The 20,268-nt window shown below is 34.8% G+C and overlaps 1 protein-coding gene across 1 annotated transcript; it reads right to left on the bottom strand.

The window, feature by feature from the left end:
- Positions 1–6,157: 6,157 nt before the first annotated feature.
- LOC128546601 (semaphorin-5A-like) lies at positions 6,158–12,447 on the bottom strand. The gene is made up of 9 exons (XM_053517506.1): positions 12,264–12,447; positions 11,367–11,408; positions 10,897–10,976; positions 10,646–10,714; positions 10,196–10,313; positions 9,432–9,554; positions 8,815–8,985; positions 8,022–8,192; positions 6,158–6,703 (listed from the first exon to the last, which is right to left on the bottom strand). Exons 1-9 carry the CDS (start codon positions 12,274–12,276, stop codon positions 6,258–6,260), a joined length of 1,233 nt encoding a protein of 410 aa, XP_053373481.1. The 5' UTR covers positions 12,277–12,447; the 3' UTR covers positions 6,158–6,257.
- Positions 12,448–20,268: the final 7,821 nt, after the last annotated feature.

The following is a 20,268-nucleotide window of genomic DNA, read 5'->3' as shown; positions in this document are numbered from 1 at the left end:
AGAAATTATGTGTGGGAATTTAGCCAAAGCAACCAGAACAGCCAGAGTAACTAGAAACCAACCATAACCCTAACCCTAACCCTGGCTACTCTGGCTACTTTGGCTGCTCTGGCTGGCTAAGTACATGCAAGCCAAGAAATTATCAATAATAATTATGTCTGTAATGAGCGGAATCTTAAAAGTCATAGTGTTTTGTTCTTGAGACTCAGTTGGCCGCTTTAAAACTTGATTTATTTGTCCATAAGCAAGTTCTCTGTAAAGCAAAGATACATTTCAGTGGTGGAAAAGAAAAGTAATATATCGACATTGTAACAAACACAGTGCGCAAAAGCATCACAATGAAATGAGATTTTACCAGATATTTCTTCAAAGTGTTTCTTTCTCTTTTTTTCACACTTCCTATCCATAAATGTCTTTATTTTAAGTCCGTTATATGGAACAGCGTCTTATTTTTCTTTAATGTTCAGAGAACATATTTAAAGACTATTTAAACATTTTCCAATATCTTTGATATTTTATCTTCACTAGAACCGACCACAGGGAAGGTAATGAACCCTTAGCTCAATAGGGAGACCGCAGAGCTACAGATCGTGAGATCGTGCGTTTGATCTCTGGGCTGGGTGTTTGTTCTACGTGACGATATGATAACGACATTGTGTCTGAAATCATTCTTCCTCCATCTCTGATTCATGTGGGGAAGTCGGCAGTTACTTAGTTACAGAAAACAGCATTGTACTGGCTTAAAGAATCCAGGTAGACTGGAAATGCCGTTATGTAACTAAAATTTTGTTGAAAAACTACGTTTAAACCAGAATCAAACAAAAACTCTACACATGAAACACTATTTACATGATGTTTAGTGCACTTGGTGAAAATTTTTACTGAAGCAGTTCAAAGTTAGTGCCTTGCTAGTGTCAGTAAACCGACTCATATTAGTGATCTGGGAAACATCAACCTATATGTAAGCTTCGCTTTGTAAAAATGTACAGGAATCCTAGAGAAACTATCTATACTTCAACTCTGCCGCTGGGGCGAGTGTCCTGAACCTCTGAATTGGAATCAGTATAAGCACTTGAAAAGATGAAATAGGTACTATTCTAATTATGATATGCATCATTTACCACAATATAAATTGTCTGACCAACATCATGTTTCTTCTGGACTAAGCCAAGTGGTACCAACTCTCGAACGGCACCATCTCTAGAACAAAATTGTCCTTGTAACAATTCCTCGTTTGTTTAACATTGTTAATGGTAGTGAAGTGAAAAGAAGTACAGATCACTTATTGTTCTAGCACAGTTCCAAACATTAGCCTGAATAATTTGGATGCAGACGAATTTCACAAAGTCTAGCGGACATATTAAATTTAGTGGTTATTTTCTTTAATTAAAGTAAGGTCATGCATCCTTTTGTTTAAATATTTGATAGAAACTTAAAGAACAAATACTTATCACTCTTTCTATAAAGTATCAACATGCTTTCATTCTATTTCCACTTTAAATATCTCCTGTGTCCTGTCAAATGTGGGCCTGTTTTTTTTTTATTTTCTTTTTCGGATAATTTAGATTTTAATCGAGATAGTGACCAATCATTGTCTAAGTTGTAATGAATGTCTAAAGAAAATCAATTATATCGTTTTTAACCCTGAAAACTGGGTTCTGTTGACCACAGTTTTGTTAATGGCGATCAGTGGTCTTGGGGATTTTGTTAAGACGAGTACAAGAATTTTGTCCTATTGAAGTGAATTAAACACGTTTATTTCAAATTATCTACACATATTTTGATGTGACTCAATGTTTTCTATTGTAAAAAGATTTTTTTTAAGTTTTCAGTTACTTGTTGGCAACAATGTCCGTTCGAGAGTTGGTTCCGGCCGAAATCTTTTACTAATCACGCGCCACTTAACGGTCATTAATAAAAGTCATGTTGGCGAAATAAAGATAGATACAAGTGATGACATATGTTATTCTACTTTTTGGCTACATTGAAACTTAGTCCTTGTCCTGCTAAATTTCTATAATGAACGTGTACATCTTTCAGATAGTACCATTACCTGTTACAAGGGGTGCTTACCAGGCATCATTTCTAAGTATGACATATCTTTCAGTTACGGATTGCCCGCACAGTAATTACTACAAGCCTGTCCGCATTTAAACCCAGCATTATCCGTGTAAATTGCAATGTCTTTACATTATACCAAGTTTTATTCTGAAATGTGTATGATGCCATTAAAATGTTCTTACAACTGAAGTCACAGAAGCATATCCCCTTTCAGCAAACAGAACCCCTTATTTTATGGCGAGGGTAATTAAGCGTAATCATGTTGTTACAGAACCGTCGAAAAATGCACTACTTCATCTGATAGAGTAAAAAAGCTCACTTTATACTAGTACCAAGAACAACACTTTTTTCGTGGAAGAAACTGAAACAGAAGTTGATTACTTTAATGTAGCGGAATAAGGATAATGCATATTGTCAGAGTCCAGTTCTAAGCCCAGAAATGTGAAGGTTGTTACGGACCGGCTGACTTTTCACCTGTAAAGGGAATATGCAGACTTTTATGCGCCTTCGAACATTTGAATAAACTGAGAGCTCATAATTGTAGCTATAAAATTGAAAACCGTTCACCTGAATAAATGATGATAATGAATTTCATTTCAATGCACCATATGCAAAACTGAAAAATGGTTTAAGGTTGCATGGATATTCCATAAAGCTCAAGTGGGCAAAAGAAACAGCGTCTGAAATATGTCAGGGAAATACCGACAAAATACAAACAGCTGTAATAGTTGGATTATTTCTAACTTGCTAACAGGTAACAAAAACTGAATGCACATGTTTGAGCCACAGAGAAGGGCTGATAGCAAGTTATGGACACGAAAAGATTAAGCACGCCCATTACTCCAGATTACCGTCAGTAGTAAGAAAACGTTGTACACCATTTTTTTTTCAAATCTACCTGGCCAGTTGTTCAAGTACTTTGTCCATCGGGTCATGCAGTCACTGGACGCTACCATAAGAAAAGTAAGCGTCTAAGCAAAAGATGGTTCATCTGATTCAGGAGAGAAGATAATGTGTCTGACAATCTGCATTTTATAAAATCTCCAATGGTTCAATGCACCTTGTCCAAGACATATGAAACTACTTTTTGGGGAAAAAGTTCGGATGTTCTCTTTGCAGCGTTTCATACCAGTGTCTCAAACAGACACCAAGAGAAGAATATCTAACTGCATTTCAAGACAACAGCAAGTATGTCTGTAAAGATGGGGGTTAGATCTAATTTGTAAGTTTGAGATGAAATATTCAGAAATTCAACCCAAAATGATTAAATATTTTGAAGGACCCTCATTTCATATACTGCTTTGTTTAGATAAGCCTAGACCATACTGGTTTATTTGTCCATTTACTCCTAACACAGGCCTGCAATTAATTTTGCTTCGCTAATTCCTAACTCGGCTACTCCAGTTCATCAAAACTTTAGATTCCCGTGTAGCTTTTAATATCAGATTTATTTCGTCTCTTCGGCCTTAAATGTCAGCAAGATTTTGTACTTGTGTACATCTGTAAACTGCATATTTCGGAAGTTGTGTTCATCACTGTATTCCAGCTTTGAAGAATACCTTTAAAATGAATAGAGCAGAGCCTAAGGTTTGTACAAATTTGTTTTCTATTCTATCAAGGGAACATCAGCAAGAAGGGGTGTAAAATCCTTTAGGCTGTTTGTGCTCAGAAAATAATTTTACAGATGCTACTTTGATTACAACTGCGTTTTACACATAGAGTACGTCAGAATCTTATTTGACTCTCCAATACATCAACGCATGCGAATATTTTGTAGGAGTGAAATAATTCTCGAAATAATTAGATTAATATGGAATTTGCATTTTGATTCTCTATCATTCTTAATTTTAGTACGATTTCTTACATCTGTAATAATTGCTTCTTAACTGTTGGCCATTGTTTACTAATATCGGCACGCCATATCTCATTCATTTACTCCTCCAACATCCATAACAGATGCTACTATGAAATGCTTGTAATGCCAATCGGATAGTGTGGAATTTGAGAGTTCGCCTTTGTATGCTATGTTTGATGAATGTTTCTTAAAATGAATCGAGCAAATATTTTCATGTTTGTATGTAGATAACACTTGTTTTCTATTCTATTACGGAAAGATCAGCAAGAAGATGTAAAATCTTTACCTATAAGACAACCAAGCTATATTTGGTCAGAAAATTATTATACCGCATATACTGCAGTATAACATATAGAGTACGTCATATCATAGTATTTTGTACGGTTCAAACAGTATTATAAACGCTGCGATTGAATAAATTCTCGAACTAGAATGTGTCTGTAGGACACAGGGTGTGCCCCCACTGGTAATTTGCCACAAATAAGGGGAAATAATTCAAATGTTTGCAGTCTTAATGGGGTATAGCTTCAACAAACATTTTATGAAAATGATTCATTATTCTAGGCCATATACTTTTGGAGCTATGAGCATCACAAACAAAAAAAAATCCAATATTTTGGCTATATCAATGGCCATAACTCTGTAATAAGCGCTATGATTCTCAAGAAGAATGCCGAATGTGCAAGGTCACATTATGACATTAAGACTCAAGCAAGGTTTCATCAATTTACATCAAATACTTTTTGGGCTAGGCATATAATTAGGTGAAAATGTGCATTTGTTTTACTATTTCAGAGGCCATAACTTTAAAAATAGGGGAAGGAGCCAGCCAAAAAATAAGATGTGTGCAAGTTTATATCAAGTCATCGTCCAATTATATAATATACTTTTTGAGCTAGGCGCGTCACAAGGTGAAAATGTGCATTTTTGATTATTTCATGGGCCATAACTCTAAAAATAGGAGGCAGAGGCAGACAAAAAATAGAACGTGCCCAAGTTATATCATAATAAAGACTCACGCAAGGTTTAATCAATTTATATGTAATACTTTTTTAGTTAGGCGCGTCACAAGGTGAAAATGTGCATTTTTTTACTATTTCAGGGGCTATAACTCTGGATATAGGCGCGGAGCCAGATGAAAAATAGGAGGTGCGCAAGTTCATATCATGATAAAGACACATACAAAGTTTTATTGATTTATATGTATTACTTTTTGAGCTAGGTGTGTCACAAGGTGAAAATGTGCATTTTTGACCATTTCAGGGGCCATTACTCTAGAAATAGGGGGCGAACCCAGATGAAAAATAGGAGATGCGCAAGTTCATATCATGATAAAGACTCATGCAGGGTTTCATGAATCTATATCAAATTCTTTTTGAGCTAGGCGTGTCACAAGATGAAAATGTGCATTTTTTACTATTTCAGGGGCAATGACTCTGGAAATAGGGGGCGAAGCCAGACGAAAAATAGAAGGTGCGCAAGTTCATATCACGATAAAGACTCATGCAAGGTTTCATTAATTTATATCAAATACTTTTTGAGCTAGGCGCGTCACGAACTTCGGACGGACGGACGGACGCAATGGACGCACGGACAAGACAAAATCTGAGGGTGTGGCACAAAAAGTAGATAAATGAGATTTCTGTATTTTGATTCTATATCAATTCCAACTGGACTCGAGAAATGCGCGACTGAAATTGGTTATTAGAGCTATATTTCCCCGTTCATAGTTCTTACAGTAAACCTAGGGGTAGGGTAGGCATGTACAGCACTTTTTCTTTCTGGTCTGGTGCCAGTAGTCAAAAACATTTGTTTAACAAAATTGTCTTCTATAAGTATCAGATTTAGTTTAGTTAGAATATAAACGGCTGTGCATTAGTTTGAAATCTCACTATATTTACATGTAGGTCTGAGTGACTTCAATTTATTGTCGTAAAGGACAACCTCTTGTGTCCATAGGAAATGATTTAGGCAATGGAAAAGAAGCTATGAAAAGATCAATTGGAAGCATAAAGTCCTTTCTTAAGCCAGCTGTCTGTCGTTGATGCATGGCTCCCTAACATGAACGGGGAAAAATAAAACAAATGGAAACAAAGTGAGAACAAGTCAACGGCTTCAATTACTAGATAAACGAAGCCGATTTCTGAAAATAGTGGTTAAGATTGTGAGGTGCATATTACAAACACAGAAATAGACACTGTAGCAATAAACAATCAATTTCATTAAAACACAAAACTGCAATTCATTGAATTAGTTTAATGTTTGACATATTATACAGATATAACTCCAGGAACATACAAATATATGCGTAAGTACTGAAAACAATGTTCCTATTGGGGTTTCATTCAATTTTAAGAGCAAATATAGTCAAATTTGAATACATATGCAATAGCGTGCCAGAGAAACTGCTTGTGGCACGATCAAGATATTCCCACAGTGCGTCTCCGGCACAGGCTGCTACACACTTTACAGAAACCTGTTCCCCTGCATTTACAGTTGTCACGGTGTCTATGCTGTTACACTGGTAATACCCAGAATCCCCGGCTATAATATTCGATTCTATTCTTCCTTCTACTGAAAAACCAAAATACGACCCTCGACCAGTATACATGCAGATCTGGGCAGTAAAAAGGTAAACACCTTTGACAGGAGCCACAAAAATGCCCGTGCTGTTATCGTACACATCGCCTATATTGAGAGTGTTCTTGGTGAAAACCAACACCTTGTTGTCCGCCAGATATTTGTCAGAAACCGTATGAGATTTGAATGCGTAGAATGGTGCGACAGCTGAATATAGAAATGGTATATACTTTACTACCATCAACATGCTAGATATTGCATTATAAATTAATTCGTATCGATATTACATTATCCAACTGATACTTGAGGCACAATCGTGTAAAGCCTTTCAATAGAAAATATTTCTCCCTGTTACCCAGGATCACAATACAATTCATTAATTATAAGTAATTAATGTTTGTATAATTGTGTAATTTATAAGTAAAGAAATGTAAGATATCTTCTTTTTTCTGTCGTTTATAGAATATTCTAAATCAGCACAACTGAAACAAAAGTTTCATTTATATTTAAGTGTATCTTATGGCTTTTAACCGTAACAAATTAAAGAGCATATCAACACTGTTGTCAGAGATTGGCTTTAAACGTGCAGGCTATGCATAAGCGACCCGTAACAATTCCCCTCTTCAAAGAAGTTATCATTTATAATGTTGATATTGAAAGTGCCATTTTCGGCACGAGATAAAGTCCATATCCAGGACCCATCCTACGACTTTTAGCCGTAACAAATAAAAAAGCATTGCATTTTATGACGAGAGCTCCCAAGTGCCTGTGGCGGGATTTTAACCCGGGTCGCTCGGGTGCTTGTCCAGTGCTCTAACCACTGATCCAAAGAGTCGACTTCTTCAGAGATTGGCTTTTAAACGTGCATGCAAAGTGTAAGCCGCCGTAACATTTCCCTTCTTCATAAAATGCTATGCTCTTTATCTTGTTACGGCTAAAAGTCGTAAGATGTATAACTTTCATGCAGTCCGACACAATAAAACATTGATAGTTTTCCTGTTCTACTGAAATAAATAGCAACGAAATCAGTGCAATTTCTGATGAATATTACTCTTATGACATTGTTATAATCCTCAATGATATGTATCGCAACGAAGTCAGTGCAATTTCTGATGAATATTACTCTTATGACATTGTTATAATCATCTATGACATGTATTGCAACGAAGTCAGTGCAATTTCTGTTGAATATTACTCTTATGATATTGAAATAATCATCTATGGCATGTATTGCAACGAAGTCAGTGCAATTTCTGTTGAATATTACTCTAACTTATGATATTGAAATAATCATCTATGGCATGTATTGCAACGAAGTCAGTGCAATTTCTGTTGAATATTACTCTTATGACAGTGTAATTTCTGTTGAATATTACTCTTATGACATTGTAATAATCATCTATGATATGTATCGCAACGAAGTCAGTGCAATTTCTGATGAATATTACTCTTATGATATTGTAGTAATCGTCTATGATATGTAGCGAACATATCTAAATAGATATCAAGAAAGTAAGCCACTCACTGAAACATGGCCTTGTTGTGCATATGTCAACATCTGTGGAGTCCCCGAAGCAATGATCGCCAGACCTTGATGGATGCGGATTGGAGCAGGACCGGTTTCTCCTCTTGAGACCAAAGTCACAGGTCACAGAACATGTTCCCCAGTCTGACCACTCGGACCAACCGCCATTTACTGAAAATCCAAGAATTTTAAGAATAGTCATATCAAAATCAACATAGTACTAACATCAAGTTGAAGAATGTCTGATCGCATTTATGGAACTTAAATTAAAGCTTATATTCAATTATTTACTATCCTTGCAGAAAATGAAAAAGATATGTAATCATAATACTGTTCTGAAATTGGAATCTGTATTAATCGTGCCGATACGTGACAAAACTGATTTTAGACAGAAAATGCAAAATAAAGATCAATAACATAGTATTGATGAAGAACATTATTTATTTAACCTTTCAAAAATGATTTTGAGAAAGTCACTGAAAGCAGTTAGAGACCTGGCGTCAAGAACACAAAGACGGCTTTACATTTATTTATAAGTTCATTGTTTACTTGGAATTTTACTGCCTTCTTATTACATAGATTTGTTATTCCAGGTGACTATTTGCCACTGACTCATTTTATAAGTTAAATAGACTGTAACCAGTCTGATACTTATGAATATTGGTCAGAAGCATGCCGTATTAAATTCAATTTATTATCTTCTAGTCTAGAAAAACTCTTAAACGCATGAATATTAATAAAAGTAGTAACATAATACCAAGCAAATATTTCCAGATCTACTAAAATGTCATACCTGGGCACAACTGGTTGTCACAGGATTTTGTATCGGTATCATTTCCTACACACTGTCTTCCATGATACGCTGGGGCAGGGTTGGTGCACGTTCTTTTCCTAGTTTGTATGCCGCTGTCACATGTCACATCACATGACGACCACCAAGACCACTCGGCCCAGTTCCCATCAACTAAATGTGTTGTACATATATCATTATTAGAATTAATAATATACTTTAAATTGACTGGTGAATTTCGTAATCAAATTTCGATAAACATCCACAGGAGTACGTTATCATGTCAGACGTAACACAAACTGTAACCTGTGTGCAGGAACAATCAGAACACGTTCTGTCTAGTTTGCCTGTTATCAATAACTGACCATATTTAGTTTCTTGCATATCGGACAGAATTTACCCGTATTTTTGACGGTGTTGGAAAAACTCGTCTTACACCCCGGGGTGTAATATGACACACATACTGAAGTTTATGAATGGTTGCGTAAATTCATACGCTACGATAATCAGTGCTTAAAAGAAAAGCATCCGTTAAATACTTTATTTCTACTAATATTTGAAGAATACGATATGCAAGAAAATTTATTGGACATGTACATTCTATGAATATCTTTACCTACCCAAAGAGCACAAACGGCAAAATTTTGGACATATGTTCTTCGCCTCATCTACTTTTGTGCAAATGTTAAACATTTCGTTAATGTGCGCACAGTCTACGTTCACGTCATCTATACATTTTGAGGCTGAAATAGGGAAATATTCATTAAAACTTTTTTCAAAAGGAAGAATTTCTTTACTAGGTTATATAATTTCATAAATAACATTATTTTTTATGTCTTTATTATCATTTTATTATTTTGCATGTATCACAAGAATAAAAAATGTCTGCAGATAATTGGATTCAGTAAAATAAACGAAAATCTTTCTTAGGAATCATTGTAAACTTACTCTTTGTATGGCGGAAAGGCGGTTATTAAGCTCGCAAACGTGTTTTTTTTCTTCGGATACAAACTAATGAAAGTGGATTACACTTAGGTATTCATCAAGTGTGTATTCTATCAATAACCAATTGCATGTAAATGGCAATTATTGAATTATTTTGTTGAGCAGATTTATTTAATTTCATCATATACAGATACAAGGAAACATCGATACGCGTTCTGTTGCCCGCGTCTCGTCGGGAAAAAAATCTTCAGTATTTTAACGTTACGTTATAAATGCGCTGGGTCGGGACGTTGTCAGGGATACTGTATTACAGAATAGACTAAAGATGTGAATCAAGATTTTTAATACCTTATGTTTCCACAATTATAGCTTACAGAGAATTTTCCTAAAAGCTGATGGATATATTCAAATGCGTTAAATATCAGACTACTAAACTTACGTTTCAAATGCTGGCAAAGTCGATTGTTGCATTTATCTTTACCACAGCACTCAAAACATTTCTTGTAGACATCTCTCTTGACTATTGCGCTAGTGTAGTTTAGAATAGCCCCGCAGTTCTAGAAAAACAAAATTGTTAATCTGATCACTGAATGATGAACTGCAAAGTAAATTAAGTAACCGTACATAATACTATGAAGACGATGATATACATGTATCAACTTTTCACACTTTCATTATCTAAAAGAAATGTTTTTTAAAAGTGTTTCTTAAGCATATATATCTATATTACCGTAGTATCCACTTCTACAGTTCCATATGCCCACTTCTACGGTCTTTTACTGAATGAATATATAGATCACAGATACAGATGCCCACTTCTACGGTAGTAATTCACTATATATAAACATAAAGAACTGCAATTTATAGTATCTGATGATTTTACCCGTACCTTATTATCTGTAATTCCTAATGTGAATGTCTTGGATATCCCAGATATATTAACGTAGGCAAAACATGACTGAAATATAAATACAATGGTATATAGATTTACTGTTTATTTTTTAATAACATACGTGTTTTACGAAATATATGCTATTATTAAAAAGTAGGAATTTAATTAATGAGTATATGGATCCCAAGTATCATTATATTATTAATGTAAATCTTTCAAAAATGATTAACAAAATTTCAATTTCATACCTGTCCGTTACCGCCTTCCGTTATGTTGTGACAATTATCAGGATCGTCGATATTATCACACGTGTAACATTCATGAGTTACTGCAAGTATAAACCAAATAATTCCGTCATACCACGTCTTGCTACAACGTGAGTGTTGAAATTTTAGTATGCGCACTATTAATTTTGGTTATGGTAACGCATAAGGGCTTTAAAGCAATTACAATATGTATGTCAATAAGAGCATGCTCTAAGCTTAAGTCAAAATACTAGTGTAGCAAAATTCGTGCAGGTATGGTGGCTGATTTCTGTCATTTCGTTCTGGTGTACAGACGCGTTTGAAGAGCGCCAACACACCAACACGCCAGAAAGACAAACTAGCGTGCCAATACGACGAAATACTTTCCTTATTTGCCTCTCTTCAAACGCACCATAACGAAATGGCAGAAATAAGCCACATGCCGGTTATTCCAATATTTAGTTCATACAAACCAGTCTTTCTCGCCGAGATAAGCAGAAGAAAAGCTGTGAGGTCTGAAAATATAAAAATATGAATAAACTATATTATTTTTATTGCATGTTTTTCATTTGTTTGTTGAAATATAACGAATAATTATATTTATGACTTAAAGTAATTCACTGTCTAGAACAGCGGGATTTTCGTTTTTATAATTTTCACTACGGAGCTAGATTCTACACTTGAATGTGAAGAAATAAAGTTCCAATTTTTTCTCCAAACTTATAAAAATGTTAATTATAAAGATATAGAAATACATAAATACTTATGAAAAAATAAAGATATGTGCTCTAGGTAACACATAAAAATGTAAAAGCAATCTAAAATCTGAGAGAATTATTTAGATACGTTTTACAATATTAAAATTGTGACGTCATGATTTTGTGTATGATGTTTTCAATGCGCATGACGCCGCGCGGGAAAAACTGATTTAATTTGATAAAACCCCTTTAATCCCATGAAATAAAAAAGTTTGTTTCGGTGAAAGATCGAAATATCTTCCAGTAAGTAATTAAATTTTCACTCGTGGCTACGCAACACGAGAAAATATGGCATCTGGCGTTCAGTTGGTACTTCAGAAAGATAGTTCTATCTTCACCGAAACAAACAAATATCCTCTAGCTTTAATATACATATCTTCAAGGAATGGATTTGAATCTAAGAAGCCACAAATCAGTTATCACATAAGTATGATCGTACTTAAGCACATCGCTAAATGTGAAGTATTAAAATTATTTTACACGCTTCCAGTTAAATAATTAAATCGATTGAAAACCCCATTTATTAAAAGAATCATCACTAGATAATAGTGTTTAAAGAAGGATCTATTGAAATGATACACGTCTGTATGAAAAGACAGAAAAGTTACTTACAAAAGAACCACATCTTCCTTTTTTTGCTTAATAGTAGTGCATTAAATATGTATCTGAAAACTCCAATGAATATCGTCTGAATTATTTTCTTTAAACTTTTTAGCGTTATAGCTTTTTTTCATTTAAAACAATTGAAACAATTAAGTAAGTAAATGAAATACTTGTAGTGTAAATATTAATTTGAGAAAATCGTTGTTAACTTAGACATAAAGCTGTTGAACCTAATATATATTCACAAACACTAATTGATCAATATCAGTAAAAACTTTTAAGTCCAGAGATTTTTTTTATTTGTTTCAAGGGTCTTCTTAAAAAGTAGTTTTCTCTGTAAAATATCTTATGATTGCAAAAAAAAGACAACTCGGATCAAACATATGTGATGCCGTTACAGACTGATGTTTTGATCTAAAATTAATTTTTACCTAAAACACTGAACGCAATATTTTGAAAGTCAAAAACGAGAATCCGTTGTCTCACAAATAATAATCATTAACATAATCGTATTAAAAAGACATAATGATAAATGTGGTGGTATTCATTTAACATAAACAGTTTGAAAATGTGTAGATTACATTTGACACAAACAATACGGTAACTGACGTTAGGTCTTCTAACCAGTCTCACACTAAAGGATTGAAAAAAAAACCCAACAAAGACTGGAAGCCCTTGCTATATAGATGCCGCACTAAACTTGGTATCAATGCAAAGCAGATATGTGATGAACTGTGTTATATGTGCGGACTTCTATGCACACTGACTTTAGGTGGGTTTATAGATGAGGAATTGTTTCAGGCAAACATCGTTACTGTAAAGGCTGTAGTGGAACAGGATGCCAATCTGACTAAAGTACATCTCCTATTACGCTACGCATAGGATCTGAGAACGACCTATTCATAGCCTCGTTCTGACGACCCTTTCGCTAGCCAATCAGAGCTTAACTTACAACATTTTGCAAATCTACCCGTAGCCTTGACTTTTGATATTTACAATTCTTATGTCGTATTGTGTCAAATAGCCGGTTAGCTCAGTCGGTAGGCCACTCGCTAAGTAAGCGAGGGGTCCTGGGTTCGAGCCTTGGAATGACTGCACATTTTTCTTACTCTTTGGCATTCGAACAAGTCGTCTGATTGGTTAAAATAAAAATAGCAATACTGGAAATCCAAAATATACAGAAGACGTATGTGAAAGGGTCGTTTTCAGATCTTCGTTTAGAAGATCAAGTACTTAAGTCAGATTGAACAGGATGCCTGAGTGTTGGTAACAGAAGTAGCCAGGTAGTGTGAAAATGATTTTGAAAATCAATTAGCACCTAAGAAAGACTGTAATAGTCGGATTATTTCTAACTTGTACAAAGCAAATACTGTACACCATTTTCTTTAATTTTATCTGGTCAGTTATTTAAATGCCTTAAAAAATCTGAGCTGAAGGAAGTGGAAAGGTCTTACAAGAAGAAGCATCCAAGCAAAGGATGGTCAGGTGTACATTTGAGCCATGACACATATGCGAGGATATAAAGCCCGAAACATTTTGTAAACCGCCTGCCTTACTCATTGAACCTAAGTCCATGCGACTTGTATTTATTTAAAATAAAATCTGTAAAAAGATCCCAAAGTCTTTCTGGGAAGATTAACGTTCAGATGTTCTCTTGGCAGCGCTGTATACCAGTGTCTCCAACAGTCACCAAAAGAAGACTATCTAACTGCATTTCACGATAAAGCATTTGATTTGTCAGCTTTGTTTAGTCTCTTCGGTCTTAAAGGTCAACAAGATTTTGTACTTTTGTACATTTGTTATCAGTAATCTATTAAATTCAATGGATACAACAGTGAAATGCTAGTAATGTTGACTGTATAGTGTGGGCGTTGGCCCTTCGCCTGTGTATGCTTACTTTGATGAATGTTTCTAAAAACGAATCGACCAAATATCATCAGGTTTGTATAAGGGTAACACTTCTTTTCTATTTTCTAACAGAAGATCAGCACGAAGGTGTAAACTCCTTTCCAATGCGGCAGCCAGGCTGTATTTGGTAAGACAATTACTAAACCGACGCGATTTTAATCACAACTGAGAATACGCCAGAATCTTATTTGACCCTCCAATACATTATAGTATACGAATATTTTGTACGAGTGAACAGGTGGAGTGGATAAATTCGAAATAAGTAAATCAATATGGATTTTGCATATTGACTCTATATTATTTTCGATTTGACAATTTCTTACATCTGTAATTGCTGTTTAACCGTTGCCTTATTTCAAGCGTGTAGAATTTTTTGTTTGTCGTTATTTACTTATATCGGCACGCTAAATCTCGTGCCTTTACGCAGTTGTCCAGATTGTTTCTATACTATCTACTGTTGGTTTTGTTTGTAATTTTCTTTATGAAAAGTTGTTTCAAAAATATATGAAACATAGATAATGTTTAGATTTTATCCCAGTTTCGTCCAGTTGATGGCAAATACTTCCCTGACGAAAACCCCGTCTTTTGTTTGAGGTACACCATGTAATGTCGCTGTATGCCTTATCTGTTTACTATCTAAAGCTGTTTAGCCAGTTGTAAAGATAAAATATGTTTTCTATATGAGGAAATTTAAAGATAGTTGTAAGTGACAATTTGTTTTGGAGATGACACGCAATACCATTGTACAGCTGCGGTTACTTATAAGGAAAATATTTTTTCGTTTACTTTCGTAAACATGATGTTTACCACTTAAGTATTTGCCGCAAGATCCTAATCGAGGACCATGAAAAGAGTTTTAAGTAATCAGACTATCATACCTTTATGAAATCCCCTTCCATAATTTAATGTAAAATTTGAAAAAAGAAAGAAAATAAGATGTTTTAGAAGGTACTTTTATAACGAACATAAGTGCAGTTACGAACAAAAGTGTAGTCTGAGAGAGAATTTATACGAACTAATCACCACCACAGTATACCAGACCAATTACGGCAAAGCGCATAGCAGAACGAACGAGCGTGTCCACAGCAGGTCCACTGACACAATAACATTAGTTTCGATACCGCTTTATATTCACACCCGAATTGCACCACACATTCGTACTGGTTGAACATTTGCATATATACTAAAATCTCTGTTTCAGCAGTGACATTTTAGTCGTTTTTACTGATTCAATACATACTATTACCATACATATAGAAGAAAAGGGGAGATAAATTAGTTATATATTATTTTAGATCTGCACTTCCACTCATTCAAGTATATCAGTAAATTCTATTCAACAGTTGCAAAGTTATTGTACAGGGGAAAATTATTCACTTCATAAAATGATCACTGATCTGCCTCCGGCCATTACGGCTGACCTCAGCACAATTCCAGTATGTTTTCATTATGTTATTACTTTATTGTTATTCAATAATTTACTCAGACTTTAATGTAAAATGTATACCTGGGGCCGTATTCATAAAGCATCTTAAGTATAAGTTTTGACTTAAGTTTAAGATTTTACTTAAGTTTGTGGTGATTTCAACTTAAGTCTAAGTAAAAACTTAAGTTCTAGTCATAAAACAGCTAAAACTTAAGATACGTAAGAAATGACTTAAGTCAGAAAATAAAATAGCGTGGTGAGTACGATTAAAGTGTTGTTTTTAGATAAAAGCACTTTAAACATAATTGTGCATGTTGTATCTGTCTGAAATTAATGTTGTTTTTTTAATGTTTTCGTCCACAATAAAAAACAAGAATTACTTATTAAGTTGTTTTATGAATAACAAATATACTTAAGTAAAATAAATTTCTAACCTAAGTTATACTTAAGTAAATAATCAATTTCTTATACTTATACTTAAGATGCTTTATGAATACGGCCCCTGGAATTGTTTTTGCTTTTGTTGTATTTAACGTCACACAGACACAATTATATGTCATATAACGACTTTCCAGCATTTGACAGAATCATCGACCGTCCTCTTATGCCAGCTGGATGGCTTCCCCATACGAAGAATTCTACGCACCCAAATCGGTGAGTGGCAAATATCTGGGATTGAGATGATAACTATAATCAAATAATTACAAACTAAATGTGTGCCCATAGCCACTTATTGGCACTGTATAGTCGTATGTTAAGATTGCAGACAATGCAAGACAAAACTTTCTTTTTATCTTCATTGTTTAGAAATTAAAATTGAATGATATTACCGACAGAAGCTGAGTGAAATACTTAAAAAAATACCAGATGCAAAAGCATACAAATTACATTTCTACAATAGTTTCAAGACACCATGTCTAATAGTTTTTGAGATACGTGCGACACTATCTTTTTTGTCCTCTATGAATATTTTTGATTTTGTCAAGGGCAAAATCTCTGTTCTTACTGAGTGAAACATCTAACAAAATCATAACTTCACATGCTCAATATAAGCTCTATAAGGTTTGACGACCCTAGGTCAAATACTTTTGATACACGACGTAAATTCGGACAAACGTACAAACAAAGGCAACTCTAAGTGAGTATCAAATTATTTAATTAGAATCGATAATCAGTGAATACATGTACATGTGCACTAAAGTTGTTTCTAGTGCTTTTATGTGGTTGTGTCAACTACAATCGTTAATCACCCTGCTACTCTTTGTTTGTCTTTACGGATTATTTACAGTTAGAGGAAATCATTTTTAAGTTAAGGTACATCTCAAATGGATACGTCCATGTAAGTTTCATAGACCAGCTAAAAGATTGATTACCGATTACTAGTAAAATTGCGTTCAACATCTAGTAAATTACTTTTCGTTTCGGTATTTAGACCTCTACTCCAGTGCCCATTGTTGGCATTTTGATAGCTTAAAGTTTTGCTGTAAATATCCTTTTCATTCGATTTTCACTCGGCTGCCAAAATAAGATCAATATTTTAAAAATATATATTTCAGATATTCCGTTAAATTACGCGAAAAACAATTTGTTGTATTTAAAGACAGGTGTCGGATTATTAAATAAAAAAAAAAATTATTTAAACAGAACGATGAAGAAAATATTTTTGAAATGGTATACCATGGAAAACTTAAAACGAAATAGATATCTTTTTAAGAAATTTTAATTTATAAAATGGTATAATTTAAAAGAGCATTACTTTTTCAATATACATTAAATCACATAAATGTTTTATCGCACCAATAAGTATTATTTTTCGTAAAGTTAAGCATACTACTGTCTGAATTTTACAAATGTACGCTTTGTTCGTATATAAATGCGGAAGTTTTAAAAAATGACTGAAATGAATTACATGTATGTTCGTTCAATTCTAATATAGTTTATTTTACACTCGATGCAAATTTAAATGCAATCTTTACAAATTTTCCTTCAAACAGAATACGAAAGCTCGTTTACAGGACTACTCTGGTAGAATTGTAAAATGAAAAAAATAAAATCTTTAGTTTAAGAATATTTTATTGCAAATGTTACACAAGATACATTCATACACATACAGACAGACATAACAACACAAGCAATAGGATATTGACGGAAGTATTGAAATACTTATCGAGTCAACCTCCGGAAAGATAATATTTACAATACTATGGGTGGCTGTTAAATTAATGTGTAACACATTCTTAGTTATTCATGAAAAGGAAAAAAATACGCAAAATGAAAAACCAAAAAAAAAAAAAAAAAAGGAAAAAACAACAAAATGCTCAGAAATGGAAGATAAAGATGAAATAAAAATATTAGTACATCGCTTTTTTAGTATTTAGTATATTTTAGCAAAATTAGGTAACCATAAAGGTTACAGTATGAAATAGTACATAGAAAAACTATATTCTCTAGAATGAAAAGGGAAGGAAGAAAATATGTAGAGGAAATGTTCAGCTGGCCCAAACCACTCCTAGCTTTATATACATAACAGTCTTGTTGTCTGGAGATAATGACAGTGTGAAACATTACAGGGGTCAGATCACAAGTCAAGCGAACCTATGGCTTCCAAGGATAAATTGTTGGACAGCTGTGAAGATTTGTCTGTTGTCAGTATCAGACAGAGAAGTATCACCATAAAGTAAGGTGTTAACAGTGATAGACTGGGTGAAATTACCAACAGAAGTTAACATTACATGCCGAGGAAGGTAATACAGTCTACATTCAAGCAAAAAATGTGAGCTGGTCTCGGGTTGTCCGCAATGACAAAGCGGAGAGTTAACAATATTACGTAAGAACAGATGATAATTAAGACCACTGCATTTCATACGAAGTCTAGCATGAAGAATTTGTGCTTTTCTACTTCCACAGTAATAATAAGAGGGAGTTTGACGCTGGTCGGCCTTAAGACGCCTCTTTAACACACTAAACGACGGTGCATTTTTGATGTCATCCGAAAGATCGTTCCATTCGCGCACAGTCAAAGGAAGAAAGGAATTGAAGTATTGTGAAGTGCGAGAAGCCACCAAGCGGAGATCACCGGAATTGCGAAGGCTGTAGTTGGAATCTGAATTAACGACTGGCGGGACGAGACTGGTCAGATACGAAGGAGCAGTGCCTCTGCACATTTGAAAAAACATGATAATTCTGAGATCGCGCCTTCTATCTTCAAGCGTCCTCCAATTCACCTCTAGTCTTAAGTCATGCAGTGATACTAGCTTGGTGGCTCCAGTTACGATTCTGGCACACTCATTTTCAATTTTGTCAGGTTGTTCCTTTTCATATCCTGTGCAGTTGTTCCAGATTACATCTGCATATTCCAAAATCGGTCGTATAAAGGAAAGGTATATCGTTTCAAGAGATCTTCGATCTAAGATAATTTTCAGCTTGCGCATAACATGAACCCTTTTCCAAGCCTTGCATGTTATGTAGTTGATTTGATGATGCCATTTACAATCGTTTGACAGAGTGACACCAAGATGTTGATGATAGGAAACCTCAGGAATTTGGAGTCCTGCCATAAAGAGGGGTAGATGTAAATGTTGATTTGCTTTGCGAGAAAACAGTAAAGATTCAGATTTTGCAGGGTTGAACTGTACTAACCATGTATCGGCCCATCTGGATATTTTCTGGATGTCCGTCTGTAGTAACTGAGTTGCCTGTTCAGGTTGGTCAACAATAATATAAAGGCTAATATCATCAGCAAACAAGCTGATTTCACTGCCAATGTCAACTACAATGTCATTAATAAAAATCAAGAACAGAAGAGGCCCAAGAATAGATCCTTGGGGGACACCAGCACCAATACCTTTCCAAGTAGAAGAGGTTCCAGGAAGGATAACCCGTTGGCGTCTATTGAAAAGATAGTTAGAAAACCATTCAAGTAAAGATCCAGTAATACCTGCATTTTGTAGTTTTACAAGAAGACCTTTGTGCCAAACCTTGTCAAAAGCTTTGCTGATATCAAAAAAGACAGCCCTAACCTCAAGCCCTTCATCTAGAGCTTTGCAAAATGTATTGTAGAGAAAGGTCAACTGACTGACAGTGGAGTGACCAGGTAAGAAACCAGACTGCACCGGGGTTAGAAAATTTGTGTCATGAAGGTGATTGTAAATATGTTTAAATAGAACTTTTTCAAATGCTTTTTCTACACAGCTGAGAAGGGATATAGGCCTATAGTTGTTTGGGAGAGAGGAGTCGCCTTTCTTAAAAACAGCACACACGTTTGCATCTTTCCAGGACAGAGGAACGTTTGCTGAGTGCAGAAAATAGTTGAATAAAGAACAGAGAGGGCCGGAAAGTTGCCGAGAAGCCTCGCGCAGTATACGGTTACTTATTCCGTCAGGACCAGAAGCCTTCCCTATTTGCAAGTTTCTGAGAACATCCTCAACATTCTGGATAAGGGTCACAGATGATAGCTGGCGTTCAATTGGAGGGACGGTTGGATACGGTGGAGTTTTACCGTCATCATTTAGTTGAGTCTGATTTGCAAAGTACGTATTTAAAAGGTCAGCCTTTTCTGCATCACTTGTGGTTGGCATATTAGTGACAGGATCGATAAGGGGTGGGATAGAAACAGAAGAATCTTTAGTTATGAAAGGCTTCAATGTATTCCACCAGTCTTTTGAAGAAGATGTGCAGGTT

This window comes from Mercenaria mercenaria, chromosome 11 (genome assembly GCF_021730395.1).
Source record: "Mercenaria mercenaria strain notata chromosome 11, MADL_Memer_1, whole genome shotgun sequence".
Taxonomy (NCBI): domain Eukaryota; kingdom Metazoa; phylum Mollusca; class Bivalvia; order Venerida; family Veneridae; genus Mercenaria; species Mercenaria mercenaria.
Note: the sequence above shows the minus strand (reverse complement) of the source record. Positions and strands in the feature narration are given on the sequence as shown.